The 21,570-nt window shown below is 44.2% G+C and overlaps 2 protein-coding genes across 14 annotated transcripts in view; one reads left to right on the top strand and one right to left on the bottom strand.

The window, feature by feature from the left end:
• MED12L (mediator complex subunit 12L) overlaps window positions 1-21,570 on the top strand; it is a 300,870-nt gene that overhangs the window by 227,938 nt on the left and 51,362 nt on the right. For 11 of the 12 annotated variants that reach the window (XM_060197499.1, XM_060197496.1, XM_060197494.1 and 8 more), the window contains 9 exons: window positions 261-408; window positions 7,973-8,091; window positions 9,093-9,236; window positions 10,213-10,376; window positions 14,009-14,140; window positions 17,350-17,577; window positions 18,525-18,666; window positions 20,868-20,988; window positions 21,396-21,497. In XM_060197499.1, coding sequence (XP_060053482.1) covers window positions 261-408; window positions 7,973-8,091; window positions 9,093-9,236; window positions 10,213-10,376; window positions 14,009-14,140; window positions 17,350-17,577; window positions 18,525-18,666; window positions 20,868-20,988; window positions 21,396-21,497 — 1,300 coding nt within the window. The remainder of the gene's footprint in view (window positions 1-260; window positions 409-7,972; window positions 8,092-9,092; window positions 9,237-10,212; window positions 10,377-14,008; window positions 14,141-17,349; window positions 17,578-18,524; window positions 18,667-20,867; window positions 20,989-21,395; window positions 21,498-21,570) is intronic. The other variant, XM_060197495.1, reaches the window with a different exon arrangement.
• The window catches only part of P2RY12 (purinergic receptor P2Y12), a 46,524-nt gene that overhangs the window by 9,777 nt on the left and 15,177 nt on the right, over window positions 1-21,570 (bottom strand). The gene's annotated exons all lie outside the window — the stretch shown is intronic.

Raw genomic sequence — 21,570 nt, 5'->3', positions numbered from 1 at the left:
CAGCAATTGCTTCTATTAAAACTGCAGGCCAGTTGACACTTTTGTTTGTTTGTGTTGTTTGTTTAACCTTAGCAAGGTCCAAACTGGAAGAGCCAGGGTGTGCTTTGCTGTTGGAGGTGGGTGAGGTGGGTGGGAAAGGGGACGGGTGGGTCCCTGTAGGCAGCATGGAGCTCAGGGCGTTTCCCGCGTCCAGCCTGCGCCCTCGCCCTTGCCCTCGCCTCTGAAGACCAGGGTCTCAAGAGGCATTTTCTGTCTTGCAGGACGAGTCTTCAAGTCACGAATGTAACCAGCGCACGATCCTTCTGTATGGCGTGGGCAAAGAACGGGACGAGGCCAGGCACCAGCTGAAGAAGATTACCAAAGATATCCTGAAAATCCTGAACAAGAAGAGCACCACGGACACAGGGGGTAAGTGGCTGCACTGCCTCTGCTCCCTTTCCACTGGGCCGGCTGTCTTCACGCTGCACTGTCCTTATCACAACCCCCCCAAGCCCTGGCCACCCAGTGCTTCCCCTCCCCAGTGACTGTCAGATCGGAATATGAACAAGCACATTGGATGGCGAAGGCCTTGGTTCCATTTATAGTAATCCTGGCATTGAAATAGCATGCTCTGTAGTTAGGTCTAAGTGATTTTTTTTCCTCTGTACTTCTCAGCCTTTTATTTATTTATTTATTTATTCATTCATTCATTCATTTTTATTATTTTCAGAGCTGGAGCATTCACTGTTCCTTGTCACATTTTTTTTTTCATTCAGAGAGAGGGGGAGAGAGAGAGGGAGAGAGAGAGAGAGAGAGAGAGAGAGAGAGACCACAACACTTCTCTCATACCACAGCATCTAATAATTGGTGTCAAGGCTTGGACCTGGTCTCCAAACATGGCCAGCCATGTGCCCTACCCTATATATTTTACCTCAGATTATCTAAATAAACCAGTTGAAGTAAAAAAGAAAGAAAAAATGAGTTAGGGAGCCAGGCTGTGGCACACCCAGTGAAGCATACTCATCACCTGGGACCTGGGTTCGACCCCCTGTTCCTTACCTGTAGGGGGGAAGCTTCACAAGCAGTGAAGCAGGTCTGCAGGTGTCAGTCACTGTCTCCCTCTCTCAATTTCTCTCTGTCCTATCTAATAATAAAAAAAGAGAAAGAAAGGAAGAAAGAAAGAAAGAAAGAGAAAGAAAGAAAAGGAGAAAATGGCCGCCAGGAGTGGTGAATTCATAGTGCTGACACTGAGCTCCAGCGATAACCCTGGTGGCAAAAAATAAAAGGAAGGGAAAAAGAAAAGTAGTTAAAATATTCTTTGTCTGGAAAGGGTCCATCACCCCAATTCTTTTTTAAAATATGTATTTATTTATTTATTTATTTATTCCCTTTTGTTGCCCTTGTTGTTTGATTATTGTAGTATTTATTGTTGTCGTTGTTGTTGGATAGGACAGAGAGAAATAGAGAGAGGATGGGAAAACAGTGAGGGGGAGAGAAAGAGAGACACTTGCAGACCTGCTTCACCGCCTGAAGTGACTACCCTGCTGGTGGGGAGCCGGGGGCTCAAACCGGGATCCTTTGGCTGGTCCTTGCGCCTTGTGCCTTTCGCCTTGCGCCACATACACTTAACTCGCTGTGCTACCACCCACTCCCCATCGCCCCAATTCTTTCCAGTCCTTTTTTATTTTACAGTATGCTCTTTTATTCTTAGTTGCATGCTAACTACGAATCGTGGAAGAGTATTTGCTGACCTTTTCATGTGTTATTCAGATGAACGTACTAGATAGTGGTGTGGGAGTCTAGAGAAGTCCACCTAGCCAAGCACAAGACCTTGGATTCAAGGCCTGACATCACAAATGGCACCAATGCTGAGAGCTCCGTGGGTGGAGTATCTCTCCTGTCCCTCTGTCTCTCTTCCCCCCTCTCTCTTTCTCTCCGTCTCTCTCTAGGACAAAAAGCCGTGGTAACTACCCAGATTACCAAGTGGTGTAAAGTGAAAAGGAGAATGGGGCCTTTGCCCTGCAGCATTACTTGTTATTTGGACTGCCCTCGTCCATACTTTGCACATATTTTGCTTTCAGTGAGGATTTGCCTTCAGATTATGTCACCCGTTGCACAACTGGAATTTTGTAATTGTCCACTTTGCATTTGCCTAATTGTTCTTTTCAAGCTCCGTTTATTTTATGAGGCAGTCAGGTGATTTAAAACCTGCTATCACTCCATCTCCTCCACCACCACCACTGGTGTTTATTTCTCCATCACTTAAGTAATGCAAAGTGTGTGGGGGGGTTGGGTTTCCTTATGCAAACAGCATTCTTCCTATACAGGGTGCAAACCACCTCTAGGAACCCTACTATAGTGTTTGCTCTGTAGAAAACAAATCCTCTGTCATCTAGCTCAACACGGGGTGGGGGTGGGGGATTTGATTTTTTTTCTCCCCCAAGAGAGCAGACACAGCGATTGCAAACAGCTTTCCTGCAGAATCAAGGGACACTCAGTCTGTCTGGAGCAGCCACTCTGAGAGCACTTGGAAGTGTCTTCCTTCCTGTGGCTGTACCTCACGCTCCCTCCAGGCCACCACCTCCCGCAGACCTCGCACAGTGCTGGCTCCCCGAAAGGACAGCCACAAGTTGTGGAAGGGAAATGAAACCTTGTTAGTGTTGACCTGTCATTAGTGATCTTGGGGTGGGGGGGGGGGGGGGCGACTTGTCCAGACAAAAACTGTCCATCTGTCATTTCGTTGTGCTCTGGCTCTTGGAGGAAAGAGGAACTGGGTAGCCAGTAGCAAGTCAGTTTTACCAATAGAAGTCTCACAAGCAGCTAGCAGAGACTCTTGGCAGCTGCCTTTTCTATTTGGGGGTGAAGTGTACACTCCTTTTGGCAGGCTCGGTGATCCACGTGTCATCAAACTTAATTTTATGGTGTTTCTGCAGCCCCTGCTGCACATCTGCTTTTGGAAGGCAGAGGGGAACGGAAAGGGGAAGGAAGCAATGTGGCATCCTTTGCTATTGGGTCAACTTCCTTTACGGAGGCTTTCAGTGCCAGTCTGGTCTGCCCTGTCGCTGTGCCTGTCTCTTCCACAGCCAGGCCTTGCTTATCACTCAGAGAGAAAAACCACTGCCCTCGCTGCTTTCTGAGATCCCAGAAATAGAAGCTGCAGTGCAGAGAGGCATCTTCAAGAGGGAACTTTGTCTCTCCCTCATTTTAGATAAAATTTCTCAGTCAAAGTCTGTTTCACTTGAGACAGAGGGCCTGTTTCTGGCAGTGAAATTGAAAGCACTTTGTAAAACCTAGTACACTCACCGCACACTAACTAAACTGTACTTGAGGTGTGCTATGGTTTCGTATACTCCTTCTCTGCCTCTGTCTCCATCTTAAAAGAAAAAAAGGGGGGAGTCGGGCTGTAGTGCAGCGGGTTAAGCGCAGGTGGCGCAAAGCACAAGGACCGGCATAAGGATCCCGGTTCGAACCCCGGCTCCCCACCTACAGGGGAGTCACTTCACAGGCGGTGAAGCAGGTCTGCAGGTGTCTATCTTTCTCTCCCCTTCTCTCTCTGTCTTCCCCTCCTCTCTCCATTTCTCTCTGTCCTATCCAACAACGACAACAACAACAATAATAACTACAACAATAAAACAACAAGGGCAACAAAAGGGAATAAATAAATAAAATAAATATTTAAAAGAAAAAAAGGGGGTTTGAGGAACTCATTGGCTAATTATGCATGTTCTCAGATCAGCCATGCCTGGCTTGGAGAGATTTAGAATCTAAAATTTATTTTTATTGCTTTGAGGGGCCTTGTGCTGTATGCATGATTTCACTGCTTTGTGATTTTTTTTTTTTTTTCCGTTAGAGGCAGAAAGAAGGAAAGCTACCACAGCACTGAAGCTTTCCTCATAATCACAGTACTCCCTCTAGTGTGACAGGGACTTGAACCTGGGCCTGGCACTTGGTGCAACATTTGGTGAGCTATGTTGCCAGCCCCTAAAGAAGCTAAAGGTTTAATGACATCCAGATGAACATAGAGAAACCTCATTTTACATTTGGATTAACCAGTCATCTTGTTGGGGTGTCAGTGGTGCATCTTTTGAAAACAAAACATTAGTGACATTTACTTTGACATTCTCAAATTAAAATAATAATAATAATAAAAAACACCACCCTTGCACAATTCGAAGGTTTCTTAAAGAGAACTAAAAATTAAGCAAAAGAACAGTTGTATGAAATTAAAATTAGTTCATCAGGGCGTGGAAATCTGTAAATTTATATTAACAAGCCTCCAGCCATAACTTGGAAACGCCATGCGCAGGGGAAGCTTCGTGAACCATGGAATTGTGCTGTAGTGTCTCTCATCTCTCTCCCCCTTTCTTTCTCCTCTCTGCCTCTCACCCTATCTGGGGGTGGGGTTGGGGGAGAAAAGAAGAGTCTGCCAGGTGCTGTGGAATTACATAGGCAAGAAGCTCTGACCGCAAAAGAAAACTAGCTGTGTATAAGCGTGTAGCTGTTGGCATAAGTAAGCCAAAACAAGATATGTTTGTGAGACCTTGTGTAAATTTTTGAGTCTCCTTTTCACTCCCAGGAGGAGATACATATGTTAACGTCACTGATTTTAAAGCTGCAAGAATTCAGCAGTGCAGTGAAAAATCTGGACATGTATTGATTGCCCAGTACTGATTCACATCACATCACAGAATTCTACTCTGTTCTTCCTACACTGGCTCTCTATGGCTTCTTCGCTGTCTATGATGACTTGTGCATGACATGCCTCCTGCCTCTGAGATCCAGCTACATCTTTTTTTTTTTTGCCTCCAGGGTTATCGATGGGGCTTGGTGCCTACACTATGAATCTACCGCTCCTGGAGGCCATTTTTTCCCCTTTTGTTGCCCTTGTTGTTAATCTTATTGTTGTTATTATTAATGTTGTTGCTGCTGCTGTCATTGCTGTTCGATAGGACAGAGAGAAATTGAGAGAGGAAGGGAAGACGGAGAGAAAGACAGACACCTGCAGACCTGCTTCACCGCTTGTGAAGCAAACCCCCCCCCCCATAGGTGGGGAGCTGGGGGCTTGAACCAGGATCCTTACACCAGTCCTTACGCTTTGCGCCAAGTGTGCTTATCTATGTATGCTTAGCCCGCTGTGTTACCGCCCAGCCCCCACATGTACATCTTTTTTCTCAGTTCCCTCATAGATGGGCATTTGAGTTTCTGGATCTTAACTGTGGTGACTAATGCTACCGACCAACCATGTTCACATAAGAGATTAGTGTCAGAAATATGTAAAGAGCCTGCATCTTAACAAAACCTTAACCAGTCTGACTTTAGAATGCAAATAAGAACTAAATAGATATGCTTCCAAAGAGGACATCAAAATGATCCATAGACACAGAAGATAGTCCTCAGTATAAGTGACTATCAGGGAAATGCAGAACAGAGTGGCAATGAGGTGCCACCTCATAGCTATTGGAATGGGTAGCATCCAGGAGCTGACAATCACTTTCCTCACTGATGACAGGAAGGAAAGTCAAACCAATATGCAAACAATCTGAAGAGTCTTCAAACTATTTAAACTAGGCATGCCATGCCACACAGCAGTTCCACCTCACCATATATATATATAGCAAAGAGGGATGATAAAAGGATGTCAGTGGTATATATGCAGACCCATGTTTACATGCACACACTCTAAAGCACGTTGGACACAGGTCAATGGAAGCCATTGACCTGGAACCAGTGATACCAACATGAAAATCTCAAAACTTGGATATTTCATACATGCTCACAGCAGGTGTGTTGAAGGCAAAATTCAAACTTGATTTTAACCTTGGATACTAGACATTGAAAAACAAGTTTAGGGGAGAGAGAGAGAGAGGCCCACCAACCGAGACCCCGTCCCTGTGCCGTCCCCGTGCCATCCCCGTGCCGTCCAGAATACTGCTCAGTTCTGGCTTTTGGTGGGCCTGGGCATTGGACCTGGGACCTCAGAGCCTCAGGCTTGAAAAGGCTTTTGCATAATATTATGCTGTCTCCTCAGCCCCTTCGTACTTCTTATTTTGTGTTCTGGTTGGTGTTATTTGACTAAAGTAGTAAAACTTTGACCTTTTGCTACTTAGCACCTCGGAATTCTGATTTACTCTGCTATCAGAGTATCTGGACTGGTTGTTTTATTTTAGGGAACAAAACAGCTTGGTTGGTTTTTTGTTTTGTGTCATGTCATTTTTCCTCTAAAGTATAATTGCTTGTTGTTGAACAAGAAATCTCCTGTCTTCTGATGATTGTTTCTAAAAGTCTTACACTTGTGATTAGAAGGAAAAATTTAGTCCAATCCTTATTGCGCCTTTAGTAGAAAACTCTATAAAGTAACCTTTATTCAGTGACATGGGGCAATTCCGAATAATCTATGACTGATAGAGCTCTTCTTTTAGTTGTCTAAAAGGATCTAAGATTACATAGTTGGAAATTACCTTAGAGACTTTATAATCCAATCTGTCCTTTTCTGCTTTAACTATTTTTATGGGGGTGGGAGGCTGTGTGTTCATTTATTTACAAATAAGTAAGAAAACAAATTTTCTATCTTATTCTTAGCACCATGAGAGCTCTTTCTGGGATAAGCTGTGTTTTTATTTTATGTCTTTAATTTTTTTTTTTAACTTGTCTTTATGTATTGAATAGAGGCAGCCAGAAATTGAGAGGGAAGGAACTGATAGGGAGAGAGACTCAGAAAGAGAGACTACAACATTGCTTCACCACTCAAAAGGTTTCCCCCTGTAGGTGGGAACCAGGACCTCAGACCCAAGCCATTGTAACATGTGTACCCAACCAGGGGTGCCACCACCCAACCCCTGTTGTTTTGTTTTTGTTGTTTTACTGTAATTTCCTTTAAACTTCTTATACTAAATTTTGTGTAACAATTTCCATTAATTTGAAGTTATTTAATTAATGGAGTAGGTTTGCATGGATTCCCCTGTGTTGTGTATTAAATTATTTGGGGGAAATATCTCTGAAGTAAGTCTTAGAGATGCCAAAAAAGGTTCTCGTAGCAGTTCTGCCTGCATAGTTGATAGCATCTTAAAAATCAGGCCTTTACAGAGAAGTACTCGTCACGGGCCCGGGCAGTGATGCACCTGGTTGAGTGCACACAGTGCAGTGCACAAGGACCCAGGTTCAAGCCCCTGCAGTAGGGAGGCTTCACGAGCAGTGAAACAGTACTGTAGATGTCTCTCTGTTTTCCCTGCACACCACCTCTCCCTTCCCTCTCAACTTCTGCTTGTCAAAAATTAATAAATAAAATATATTTTAGAGTCCTTATCACGAGTAGCTAGAATCTCTACATGACTCATCTAAATGTATAAGTGGTTTCGTTTTTAAAAATTGAAATATTATGCATAGAAGTAATTTTTTTAGTTACTTAGAAAATTACTAAATGCCAGAGGTACAATTCCACACCATCCCACCACCAGTGTCCTGTGTCCCCATTCCCTCCTTGGGAAACTACAGTGGTTCTCCCAAGGTCACAGAGAATGGGTTGACTATTACAGAAGGATGATTTTTAGAGCAGATTAAAATTGCCTCAATGTATTGGGTTGTCAGAAAAAGCCACGATGTGTTTTTTGTCTGTTCATTTTATGTTTTTCTATGCAAAATTGTGTCACAACTTTTCTGACAGCCCAGTAGATCAGTACCAACAGCATAATGTTGAGGGAAGGATGGCAGGTGTAGAACATATAAATGCCCACCCATGCTTCTGTGTATCTGAGGTTCCGAAGGGAGCTAAACCGGTCCACGCGGCTGGAAATCATTGTCCTGGTCACAGGGGCAGGGAGATGTGACTGGGTGGGACCTGGAGAGAATGCTGGGATTCTGGTCTGTTTTGTGATTTAAGTCTCACTGCAAGAGAGTGTACGTGTGTGCTTTTCTATATGTGACACTTTTGATTAAAAGGACACATTAGGAAAGCGAAGATGTATGTGGACAATGTCTAACCCGTGTGTCTCTTTAGTTGGCGATGATGGACACAAAGCCAGGAAGAGCAAGCAGGAAGCATTCCCAACACTGGAGACTGTGTTTACAAAGCTTCAGCTCCTCTCCTACTTTGATCAGCACCAGGTGACATCTCAGGTAGCCGTTCAAAGCTGATTTATCCTCCCATGTTTGTGTTTCCTTAAAAAATCTCCTACCTTGAGGCAGGCTGAGAGTATGGATCAACCTGTCAGTGCCCATGTTCAGTGGGGAAGCAATTACAGAAGCCAGACCTTCCACCTTCTGCATCCCACAATGACCTTGGGTCCATACTCCCAGACGGTTAAAGAAGGAAAGCTATCAGGGGAAGGGATGGGATACAGAGATCTGGTGGTGGGAATTGTGTGGAGTTGTACCCCTCTTATCCTATGGTTTTGCTTATGTCTCCCTTGTTAAATAAAGAAAAAATTAAAAAAAAATTCCTACCTTAATGTATGCTTTCAGACTTGGCTTTATAAGCACACATTTGGAAGCATCTCAGATACAGAGGAATTCCATTTCAAGTTGCTGAGTGCTTTTCTCAGATCATGAAAGCATTTTTACCTGGGCAGTAAAATATGGCTTATTTGGTTAGTGTGCTGTTTTTCCATGAGCACAACCCAGGTTCAAGCCCAGCACTCACCACATTGAGGGAAGCTTTGATACTGTGGGATCCCTCCCCCTCTCTGTCCCCTTCCCTCCCTCCCCCTTCCTCTCTCCCTTCTTTCTATTATTAATATATACATATATTTCATTTTATTCTACCATACAGTAGTAACACTATATGAAATGACCCCTCATGCAGTGCATTTGGTATGAAATTGCATTTGCTGAGAGATCATATACTATGCAATTGAGAAGCAACCAGATGTGTTCTGTTGTACAAATTCACTGATCTTCACAGGGTGTTATGGAAATAGTTCAACATCTAGCTCTTAGTGACAGCTTCCTTCTTTACATTACAGTTGTAGGAGGGAAGGTGTTTGCTTTGGACTTGATTTTATTTTCTGTCGAAATATGTTTTAACTTCTAAATAGAATCACCTGGAAATTCCAGTCTCTTATATCAAAACTGAATAAATGAAAAGGCGTTTGCATTTCCTTGTGCTTTTCCCTTCCCAGATCTCTAACAACGTGCTGGAGCAGATCACTAGCTTTGCATCTGGCACCTCCTACCACCTGCCTCTGGCCCATCATGTCCAGCTGATCTTTGACCTCATGGAGCCAGCGCTGAACATCAATGGGTTGATCGACTTCGCCATCCAGGTGCCAGCGAGCAAACCCCACAGCCACCATGCAAGTTAGAATGAGCTGCCCAGAGCAGAGGAGACAGCATCATGGTTATGCAAAGTGACTCTCATGTCTGAGGCTCCATAATCCCAGGTTCCATCCCCTGAACCACTATAAGCCAGACCTGAGCAGCATCCCAGTCACAAAAAAAAAGATCTACCCAGCGTGTCTTTTAATAACCCAGACATTCGAATCAGCAGTATTCAACTCACTAACTCACTTTTAATTGTGCCTATGTTTCTAGTTTTCAATTAAATAACTGCAATTGGTACTAAAATATAAGTCATTTAAAATTGTGAATTTAGAGGGATTTTTTTTTGGGGGGGGTCTTTTGCTTATGGAAAGGGGAAAGTTTAATTGCTATTTAGAGTATATTTCAGTTTACCAAAAAAAAGTCATGATTTCCCTTGCCCCTCTTTATTTCTTACATACATAGTTGAGTTTTTAGAGGATAGAAATCAGTCTTGGACCTCTTGCTTAATCTAAAGGACTCAGCTTTGCTAGTAATAAGAAAAAGAGGTAATGGCATAGCTTTCACTGTGTCAACAGAAGAAGGGGAAAGTGAGAATGTTCTCTGAAATTGCCCAGTTTCCCACACAAAGCTCCTTTAGGTCTTAGTTACTGCCTTTATCACTTGTACCAAGATGTCCAAGACAGAAAGTAAACTCTAATTTGGGGAAAGGATTAAAAAACAAAACCAGTGTCACTCACTGGGGTGCATTTTCTGAGTAGAGAACTCTGTGCCGCCCTCCCCCCCCCCCTCCACACACACAACACCCAGGTGTCTGGTGTGGGTGGATAGCTGTCTGGGAATTGTTGTAACGGGGAGCTCATTCTGGGGAGAGGTCAAGTGCTGTTAGAATGGCTCAGCACTGCCACACTGTGAAGAGCAGCTTGTTGTCCCTGTTTGCTTAGTGCCTCTGTCACAATTCCCTCTCGTCTCCCGCTGTAGCTGCTGAACGAGCTGAGCGTCGTGGAAGCAGAGCTGCTCTTGAAGTCGTCCAGCCTGGCGGGGAGCTACACCACCGGTCTGTGTGTGTGCATCGTGGCCGTGCTCCGGCGCTACCACAGCTGCCTCATCCTGAACCCTGAGCAGACAGCCCAGGTGTTTGAAGGGTTGGTATAGACACTGCCCTTCCTGTTACGTAGGATAAGCCACTTGTTTTCCTCATTTCTGGTGACCATAAGGTCTCTTAGTTAGCTCTGGCTATTCGTGGTGCCGGGGATGGAACCTAGACCTCACACGTGCAACCGTGGGCCGCCACTATATTGTCTCCCCAGCTTTGAGAACATACAGTTTGGGGCTTGGGGCCAGGTGGTGGCGCACCTGGATAGATAGACACAGTACCATATGTGAGGATCCAGGATCAAGCCCCCAGTCCCTATCTGCAGGGGGATAGCTTCATGAGCAGTAAAGCAGTTCTACAGGTGTGCAGGGATGCAGGTTCAAGCCCCTGGTCCCCACCTGCAGGAGGGAAGCTTTGTGAGCGGCAAAGCATACTACACACTGTCGTTTTCGACGGGTTAGGTTGTTTTCGCCGGGCTGGCTTCACGGGAAGGTAACAGACGACCAGGGACTCATAGTTGAGCTGTAGGCAGTATCTCTTTATTCATGCAGGACTCAGCACAATCTAAGCCGAGCTAAGCTAAACTCAAGGTAAAGTACTCTAAAACTCACAATGCTGTCTTTATATATACTTGACAAGTAGGGTGGAAACAGGGTGTGACATAGAGAGGGTGGAGAGAAAAGTGACTGGTGACAATCAGAGTGTGACAAGGAGGGGGGGTGGAGCAAAAACATATCATGAAACAGTGGGGATTGAACCAATGCCCTGGAGGGAGGTGCTTGTTGACAGCGGTTATATAAATAGAATAGTGTTAAGCAGGGGGGATTTAAACCAAATGAAACAGAAGGGGTCTCATGCATACCAACAACACACGTCTCTCTGTATCTTTCTCTATTTCTGTCTTCCCCCTCCCCTCTCTATTTCTCAGTCTCTATCCAATAATAAAGACATAAAAAATAGATTTACAAAAAAAAAAGAAAGAAATTAAAGGTCTCTCATTACAGGACTTACTAAAACAAATGACCGCTTTATTATTAGTCTCTCTCTCTCTTAATTTTGTGTGCGCACAGGCTCATCTTTACTGACTGAACCTGGGGCCTCCAGCATGCACTGTATCTCTCGAGCTCTCTCTCCAGCTTCCCAAGATGAAGATGGTTTTAAGTGTGAGGAAATAGACATGCTAGGACTGTGGAGATAGCCATTTCACATCCTCAACTGCTCTGTGAGCCTGAATAATGCAAATCAAGAAACAGAAACCTGTCAGGAAGGAGACAGCCCATCTCAAAGATTGCTAAAAGTATGCCGAACTGGAGGTCTATTCAGGCTTTTCAGTCTCTGCCATAGTTTCTGTTTTTTATTATTATTATCTTTATTTATTAGCTAGAGATAGCCAGAAATTGAGAGGGGAGGAGGAAGAGACAGAGATGCCCGCAGCCCTGCTTCACTACTTGTGGGGACCAGGGGCTCAAACCAGGGTCCTTGTGCATTGTAACATGTGCACACAACCAGTTGTGCCACCACTTGGCCCCTCTGCCATATTTTCTAAATTATATGAAAATCTTATTTGATGGTCATGAAATGAATTTTGATAGACACTGATATTCGTGTCTGTTTGCTTTTTTTTAACTTCTTTTATTTATTTTCCCTTTTGTTGCCCTTTTTTATTGTTGTTGTTTTTGATGTCTTGATGTCGTCATTATTAGATAGGACAGAGAGAAATGAAGAGAGATGGGGAAGACAGGCGTAGAGAAAGATAGACACCTGCAGACCTGCTTCACCACCTGTGAATCTCCTGCAGGTGGGGAGCCAGGGGCTCGAACTGAGATCCTTAGGCTGGTCCTTGGCGCTTTGCGCCACATGCGCTTATCCCGCTGCACTACCGCCCAACTCCCACTAGTTTTAATACTGTTCATAAAACCATTTGATAGTCATTTTATCATATTTCTTCTTTGTCATGCAAAATTAAAGATACAGGGTGGGGGAGTGGGCAGTGGTACACCAGGTTAAGTGCACATTGTATGAAACACAAGGACCCACACAAGGATTCTGGTTCCGGCTCCAAACTTGCAGGGGGGATTACTCCACAAGCACGTTTGCAGGTGTCTTTCTCTCCCTCTCTCTCAATCTATCCCTCTTCTCTCAATTTCTCTCTGTCTTGTCAAATTAAAAAAAAAAAAAAAAGGAAAAAAATGGCCTCTAGGAGCAGTGGATACGTAGTGCCAGCACTGAGCTCTAGTGATAACCCTGGAGGCAATTATAACAATAGTAGTAGTAATAATAATGGTATGTATTTCTCCGGAGCTCTTCTTTTAAATACAGGGCTTCTGTATTGAAATAAATGAACCAGATCTCTGGGCAGATTTTTCCCCTTACCTCTGGTAAGTGAAAAGAGAGGTGAGGAAACATTGTTCTTTAATGGATACCTAGCAAATTTAGTAAATGCTTGCCTATTTGAATCACAATTTTTTTCCCCTTATAGCTGGTGAACCTCTCTATTTCTCTTTCTCAGTATTTAGTACCAATTGTGTCATTTACTTTCTTCTGAACTGGGTGACCTTTGTGCTGTGATTGGCAGTTTCTGTCACTTCCCAGGTGGCTTTCTCTGTTGCTGATAGGTCACAGGGTTTGGAACACTATATTTCCATTTCAAATGCTGTCCAACGTTTCCCCTGTGCTACCTGTGTTTCTGTTGTTGTTCTTGACCTTGACTTTCTGGGTTGCCCTCTGGCTTTACCTGCCCTTGAGTATTGGGCAGAGTTCTGGACTGAGGCTCTGGAGGATCTAAACTCTCACTCAGCTCTTCAATCAACTAGTTCTTTGCCTGTGGCAGGTTACTTCACTTTCTGAACCTCAGGACACTCTTCATGTCACAAGGGAGAGGAATCAGATAGTTTCTAAAGCCCTTTTGAACTTTAATAATCTGAGTCACTCTGGCACAGTTGTGTTCACATTAGGGCTGAACTCTGAAAACAGAATACAAAACAGTGGTGGACTCAGACTCACAGGTCATGGAAGGGCCTCTAGTGTTTACTTCTGTAGTTGCGGTTTGGGGCAAATGGACACAGAACTGCAATAAGTCTGTTTCCTACTTCTGCACAGCAAGGCTTACGGAGAATGCCACTAAAAAGGCAGAGCTTTACATTCTCAGTTAAGATCAGGAAAACGCTCCATTCCTATTTTGAATAAACACAGGGCCTGTGACTCACAAGGCATGAGTTTACTAAGCTCATGCTGGTACCATATCATGGTTTTGAAAGGGGATCTCCCAGATTTTCTTTCTTGAAAGCATTGCTCCTTTACAAAAGGAGGGTGGGTTTGGGGCCCTGAAAAACTCCCTGAAATTGTGAATCATTTGATTGAGAGATGGTCTCTTGTTTGACTTTGCATATGTAAACCCATCTTAGCAACCTGACAGACGGCTCCCTCCCCTGTGTATCTTCTGTGTGGAGACATTTCCTTCGCATCCTGTTTTTGGAAGTTCTGGTGTTTTCAAGCATACCTAGTGTTCATTGTCATAACATAAAAGCTGGTAAATTATTCAGCTGTTTATTGCTGTGTGATGGGTATTTTCCTTGCCTAGTTGTTACCTTTGGGCGTACACTCACTCTGAAGGAGTCAAATGGTAGCCTGTACACGTCAGGAAAGTACACCTCTCATTTTCTCATGCCTTTTCCTCCTCAGGCTGTGTGGTGTGGTCAAGCATGTTGTGAACCCCTCGGAATGTTCTTCCCCTGAAAGATGCATCCTAGCCTACCTCTATGACCTCTACGTGTCCTGTAGCCACCTCAGAAGCAAATTTGGAGACCTCTTCAGGTGAGTAGAAGAAAATTAAATTAAAAAAGAAAAGGAACGGGATTTCACTTGCCTTTGTTAGCGACCCAACCAGTTGTGTCATTCTGTCTAAAGATACAAGCTAGTCTGGCAGAAATACATAACCAATGGCCTGTTATCATAGTTATAGCCTCTGATTACAAGTCACTGTGTATGTCTAACTGTGATTTTAGTTCTGAGATAAATTTGAGAGAGCACATTCTTGCACAGACTGTTACCCTAGTTAGAGTGCCATTTGTTGGAAGTTTGCATTTTTACTCTCTTACTTTATTCACTTCTCTATGCCTTGGACAACCCTCTTTCAAACAGCGTCCCCAGCTCCCAGTCATTCTGTGCACCTCAGCTCTGGCTGTCCCCCAAGGGCTTTTGTCCCTGGTATTCCATTTCTGTGCTCCCTCCCTCCCTCCCTCCCATCTCTAGAATTGGCCTGGATTGTCTCTTGGCTTCAGACCATTGCAGAATCCTGTTTTCCCTGCTTGCTGCCTAGACTTCCCTGAGCGTGTTCTCAGCATAGCGACTGAAATAATCTTTTTCCAATAAAAAAGGAATTTGAGGCTCTCCAGTGGCTTCTCATCTATTCAGAAGGAACATCTTCTCCCTTTGACCAATCTGCTGGCTCCCATCTCCCGCCTCTTGCCATTATTCATGCCACTCTAGTCACTGGGCCACCTGACTGGTGCCCAGAGCCCTCTCCCATTGTGGGGCTGTTGCCCTTGCTCTCACCCCTCTGCTTACACCCTTCCCCAGAGATTTACCTGCATGCTTACTGCCAGGACTCTGCCTTCCCGGCCAGCCTCCCTCCCACCACCTCCACCCCAACACACACATGCTGTCATTCTCTGATCTGTGGCCCTTCTTAGCCCCAATGCATTAGTTATTATGCTTAATGTTGCCCACACATATGAGTATCATTCTTCCTAGAATGTAGGCTGCACGAGAGCCAGAGGTCTGTCGCTGCAGTGTCTCAGTGCTTTGAAGAGTGTCTGGCTCAAAGCAGACACTGCAAACACAATATCTATAGTGTGGGAAACGTGAAAGTGTATCTTCATGAAATGCGCTAGGTCCCGAAATAACCCTTTAGAGAACAGGTGAGTGAGTCTTGGGACACACCTTTCTATGCAAATAAAGTAATGGTAGTACTTCATGTTTTTCTGAGAACTTTCAGTTTAAAGTTTTCAAAGAACTCTCTCGTGTAATTTAGTTCTTGAGACAGCTCTACTTTACACAATGACCATCCAATGAGAACTCTAATATCACCTCTGAGCTCCTGAGCTTCTGCAGGGTAGCACAAGATCATGAAAACTCTGTGCATGGCTTGTGTGGAGTCGAGGAGACCAACTTGAGGGTTGCGGGGCTCCTCACAGTGTGATACATTCTAAAGCTGCTTTGATTGAGGACTTGGAAGAGATGCCTGGCTCTATCAGGAAACCTTGAAGTCAGGTTTTTTAAGTACTTCCCACAATACAAATAGACATTCAGAGAGCTAGATATACAGAGAGACCTCTCTGAGTCTACAGATAAAGCAATTTTAATAACTGGATCTGAAACACCATCTATAATTTTATGTAAGAGGACTGTCTGCTGCTCTCTCCCAAGCCCTGGGCTGCGTTTTTTCTACCAAGATCTGCTACCCTCCCAGTAGCCTCAGGAAGGGGAAGCGACTTGGTCAGCAAATGAGTGCTCTTCCTAAGTTAACATATCAAATTTCCCAGCAGGATTAGAGGTGGTGTTTTTTTATTCCCTTTCTACTTATGGTATTTCATATGAATCTTACTCAGATAGAACTCACTGAAACATAAACTGTTCCATATCATTGATGAGGCCCCTAATTCTCTTTAGACTGGGACTGGCAAGATAGCTCATCTGAGGGGACTGCCGCTCTGCCACACATGCAACCCAAGTTTGAGCCTCTGGCATGTACCACACGGCACCACTATAGCATGGGAGAAGCTTTAGTGCTGTGTTCTGTCTGTCTCTCCGTGTCTGGGCCCAGAGCAGTGAAGTCTTAGTGACATTAAAAATAAACAAGCAAAGGGAGTCGGGCGGTAGTGCAGCAGGTTAAGCGCACGTGGCGCAAAGCGCAAGGATCGGCCTAAGGATCCTGGTTCAAGCCCCCGGCTCCCCACCTGTAGGGGAGTCACTTCACAGGCGGTGAAGCGGGTGTGCAGGTGTCTACCTCCCTGCCCCCCCCCGTCTTCCCCTCCTCTCTCCACTTTTCTCTGTTCTATCCAACAACGACAACAGCAACAGCAACAATAATAACTACAACAGTAAAACAACAAGGGCAACAAAAGGGAATAAATATTTAAAAATATATAAGAATCTGCTGTTTCTGACAGACATTAAAAAAATAAATAAGATAATAAAAAAATAAGATAATAAAAATAAGATAATAAATAAACAAGCAAAGCCTCATCACACCGCTCTCATAGAAGGTGTGTGTTTTCCGGATTCACTTACTTGAGTGTCAGCTCTTTACAGGCAGGGAATGAGTTTCCCTTGATAAATACACTGGGAAGTGAACTCAGGACCCCGTATGTGTGTGACACTGCTGAGTGGCCTCCTGAACCTAACATTTTCATTTAGAAAGGAAGAATAGAGAAAAAAAGAGGAGAGACCACCACAGCCCCACCCCACCATCCGTCCAGCTCCCTGCACTGCTGTCCATGGTGCTCCCAGAACATAATCCCAAGTCCTTGTGCAGAATAACAGCAAGCTGTCCTCCTCCCTCAGCCTCAGCCACAGTGTGCGTGCCCAGTGCCCAGAAGTCACCGTGGCAGGGGAACCCCCACCAGAATCTCTGTCCCTAGAGGCATGATTTTGTAGATTGTCAACTAACTAGGACTAAAGCACCCCTTATCTCTGGTATTTGTTCACATCCTATCTTATTAAGTAGTAACATTTGGCCAGCCACTGTTCAAAGACAGTTGTTAACAGCACTAACCCCCCCACATAGCAGAAAATGTAGAAAAGATTCAGATAATGTAAAGATATAATTGGAATCTTCTCTCTTGTTTTGTCCTTGTACCCTTCCAGCAACTATTTCTTGAGCAACTGCTAGATGCCAGGCACTGTGCCCAATGCTGACTGTTCAGAGGGCTGTGTGGATCTGCTTTGGGAGTATATGGGACATGCTATTTCTGGTTACTCTAGCTTTGTTTTGTCTTTAACTCTTGTCCTTCTAACCCCAGTAGTGCCTGTTCAAAAGTAAAGCAAACCATCTATAATAATGTGATGCCTGCAAATTCTAACTTGCGGTGGGACCCAGACTTCATGATGGATTTTATTGAGAATCCTTCGGCCCGGAGCGTCAACTACTCAATGCTGGGCAAGATCCTCAGCGACAACGCAGCCAATCGCTACAGCTTTGTCTGCAACACACTCATGAATGTCTGCATGGGCCATCAGGATGCTGGGAGGTGAGTGAGGGCCCTGGGAGACTCCTTCATTGGCAAAGATGTTGTCTGGAGCCTAAACTTCCTGTATTACTTACTTTATTTAAAAAAAAAAGGTTTTATTCCTGAATTTATCACTACTCTAGACTGTGATTCATTAAAGCTTTCTTAATTCTCTGGCATGAAACAGTTTAGATGGAATTTGCAAGTTGTCTCCTCATTTGCAAAACTGTATACAGCAGAAATACAAGTGGGGCCAGGCTGTGACATACCCAGTTGAGCATTTGCATTACTCTGCACCAGGACCTGGGTTTGAAACCCCCTCCCCTCCCCACAGAGTGGAGGCTTCATGAGCAGTGAAGCAGTGCTGCAGTTCAGCCTGCCTCTCTCTCTTACTACCTCCCTTTTCCCTCTATTTCTGTGTCCCATCAAATAAAAGTTTAAAAAATCTTTTCAAAAAAACCACAAATTGGAATTGGTGTATTGCACCAAAGTAAAAGACTCTGGGGTGGGGGTGGGGTGCAGAATACAGGTCCAAAAAGGATGACAGGGGACCCTAATGGGGGTTGTATTGTTATATGGAAAACTGGGAAATGTTTTGCATGGACAAACTATTGTATTTACTGTTGAATGTAAAACATTAATTCCCCAATAAAGAAAATTAAAAAAAAAAAAAAAAAAGCACAAACTGAGAGAGAGGTCTGCTTTGCTATAGCCCACATTTGCCAGGTGCATTAGTTGGCCCCTGTAAAGATGGTTTGTTGTTCAGTGGTATCACATGATAGGAACTTGTTGGAGTCGTTTCCTTTCACATTCTGCTCCAGGTTCTGCTCAGATTGTTCCCCCTGAGCAGGGGGTTTACCATCTCCTCGACCTAAGAAATGAAGGATTTGTTTGTGGATAGGAAAGCATGCGTCCATGTGAATATTTCTCTTTGCCACTCCCTGCTGTCCTCTCTTTCTGCTTTCTAGGATTAACGACATAGCCAATTTCTCCTCCGAGCTGACAGCCTGCTGCACTGTCCTCAGTTCCGAGTGGCTGGGTGTTCTGAAGGCTCTCTGCTGCTCTTCAAATCACGTGTGGGGGTTTAATGATGTGCTTTGCACTGTCGATGTAAGTTGTCCTTCACATTTAAAACACCACTGTGCCATTAAGTATTTAGTGAGTAACTTCTTACCGGCTGAGCCATAAACTGAAACCTTGTGAGGTGTTTTTTTTTTTTTTTTTCTACTTTCTTTCTTTCTCTATTCCCAAAGTAGTAATGCCATAGCTTAATGTATTGTAGAGATGCCAATAGTTTCTTCGTTTATTAGCTCAGATTCCTTACACAGGGTCTCTGCAAGCTGCTTGTTCATAGTTTCTACAAGTGTCTTAGGTTCCTTTGGGTGCAGAATGTTAATGTAATCACTGGGTATTGGGGAAAGTCATGATGCATTTCTGCATAGGAAAACAGAAAACCATGTCCTGGCTTTCCCAGTAGCCTAATAAAGTGGTTTACAGTCTGAAGAGAGCCACCTCCTGTTTTTAAGATCCTGTCCACTCTAAAGATGCACTTAAATGCATTTTACTGTGTGGTTTACAGATGTCCAGGCCTAGATTCAGAGAGGTATCTGACCTTTCCTAATTATTATGTCTCAGAGATTAAGAGACTGTTTCTCTGATATCTCTAGTTATTACAGATGATGCATGGGTTTAAAAAACCATTTTGATTCCCTACGTGTTTCTGCCTTTTATTACTTCCTGGAGTCAGTCTGCGTTGTATGTTCATATGCCCTAATGAAGAACTCTATACATTTTGAAAAGTGCCTCACAGTTGAAGGCTTCCTAGTTTTTAGTATAGTTTAGTTTAGTTTAGTTACTTATTTTATATGAGGTAAGAGTCCCACAGGACAGAAAAGCCAGAGCACTGCTCTAGTAGGTGCAGTGCCAGGGGTCAAAGTGGGAGCCTCAGGATGCACGTCCTGCACTCTCCCTGCTGAGCTGGTTTCCCAGGCACTGCTTTCTAGTATGAATATCTCAAGGCTGGGTAGACTTATCGTGTCTTAATACTATGAGTGCCTGTTAGCTTCTGTCTCTGTGACCTGGAAGGTAGTGCAGTGACTTCAGAGTGTGGGCCAATGAAGCCAGAGTTTGATCCCTGGTATTGCGTGTGCCATAGTGCTGCTCTCTTTCATTCTGTCCCCCCTCCATATTAATAAATCTTTTCAAAGTTGTTCATATCCCCACACACAAATACTGATGTGTGAGTACACAAAAGATACACTATGCATGCGTATTCCCTTCCGTTACACATATAACTCCTATCCGGGTTAGTTTTCCAGACCCGCATTTTCGTTTTAAACACGGTTGCTTAACCTTTTTCTTTTTTTTTTTTTTTCTTACATTTTACCTCTACTTTGCTCTCTTACCTATAAAATCAGGATTAGTAACAGTGTGAGTCTCTTTGGGTAGTGCTCTCAAATGAAGTGATCTTTGTAAACCACCATTGGCATATAGCAACTTTAAACGAAGGGTGCAGTGATAACCATTATTCTTTAATTTCTTGGAATGTGTAAAGGCAGAGGTTTCACTTCAAAAATTTTTTAAAATAATTATCTTTATTTATTTATTGGATAGAGACAGCCAGAAATTGAGAGGGAAAGGGGAGATAAAGAGGGAGAGAGACAGCTGCAGCCCTGCTTCACCACTTATGAAGCTTCCCCACTACAGGTGGGGACCGGGGGCTTGAACCCAGATACTTGCGCACTGTAACATGAACCCAGATACTTGCGCACTGTAACATGAACCCAGATACTTGCGCATTGCTACCCAGTGTGCCATCACCTGCCCCCTGAGGTTTTACTTCAGATCAGTTAATTTTATTTCCTTCCCAAATGGAGGAGTCGCTTGGAGATATTCTGAGTTTTCTGTAAGACTGATTTAGCTCTGACTCTTTATTGCCTATTCCCCAGAGAGCTCCAGAACATTAGTGAGAATAGTTTTTAGTTAGCCGATCTTAACTCAAAACTAGCAGCTAGCACTGCATTTTGCCTTAAAAACAAAAGGCTTATGTCCTGCTTGATGTGCTCTAGGGAAAGTTCCCTCTTAGAACACTGGGCTATGGCTCACCTTTACTCTTTGCTGAAGTAGAAATCTTGCTTTTTGATAAAGTAGAAATTGGCCCAGAAGATAATGATAACCTTTACTCTCCTCTGTTGGGGTCCATTTTGGACTTTGCAATCATAATGCTGTTGCCTACATTCTCTTAAATGTTGATCTTAGAGGTGTCTCCAGAGGGTTTTAGGTATTAAAACATGTCAATGTTTTTCTTGAAGGTGAGTGACCTTTCATTCCATGATTCATTAGCTACTTTCATTGCTATTCTGATAGCACGACAGTGTCTCTCGCTGGAGGACGTCGTGCAGCACGTGGCTCTGCCCTCTCTCCTAGCCGCAGGTAAGGGGCTGTGGAAGCTGTATCCACTGCAGCCTAGAGGGTGTGTGTGTCGGGGGGTGGCTTCTATCCTAGCCCAGGACAGTGACGATTGAGGACACATGCATTGCTCTGGGCAGCAGGGAGGCACTGAGGCCCAGGTGGCAAGCATGTAGTGACTGTTTTATACAAGCGAATATGACGTGGAATGGCTGTTGTAGACAAAACTGGAACTCCAGTGGGGAAGGTCACAAACTGCCCTGTGCCATCCCTTTGCTCAGAAAAGATTACTCACTGCCTTCCTTGTCACCATAGACAGCATTTATTTAGATTATTCCAGATTATTCCAGAAAACTTAGCTTAATAGAATACCAGAGGGCATGTTCTTGAATATGCTAGAAAACCTGGCTTTGAACTCCCCCCTCTCCTAGCTTGTGGAGATGCAGACGCTGAGCCTGGGGCCAGAATGACATGCCGTCTGCTGCTCCATCTTTTCCGAGCCCCCCAGGCCTGCTTATTACCTCAAGCAACTGGTAAGTGGACAAACCAGCAAACCTCTGATTTGGAGCCGGGGGCTGCTGAAATGGTTGAGGAGGCTGGCCCTTC

Source organism: Erinaceus europaeus, chromosome 9 (genome assembly GCF_950295315.1).
Source record: "Erinaceus europaeus chromosome 9, mEriEur2.1, whole genome shotgun sequence".
NCBI lineage: Eukaryota > Metazoa > Chordata > Mammalia > Eulipotyphla > Erinaceidae > Erinaceus > Erinaceus europaeus.
This window is presented reverse-complemented; position numbering and strand designations above follow the sequence as displayed.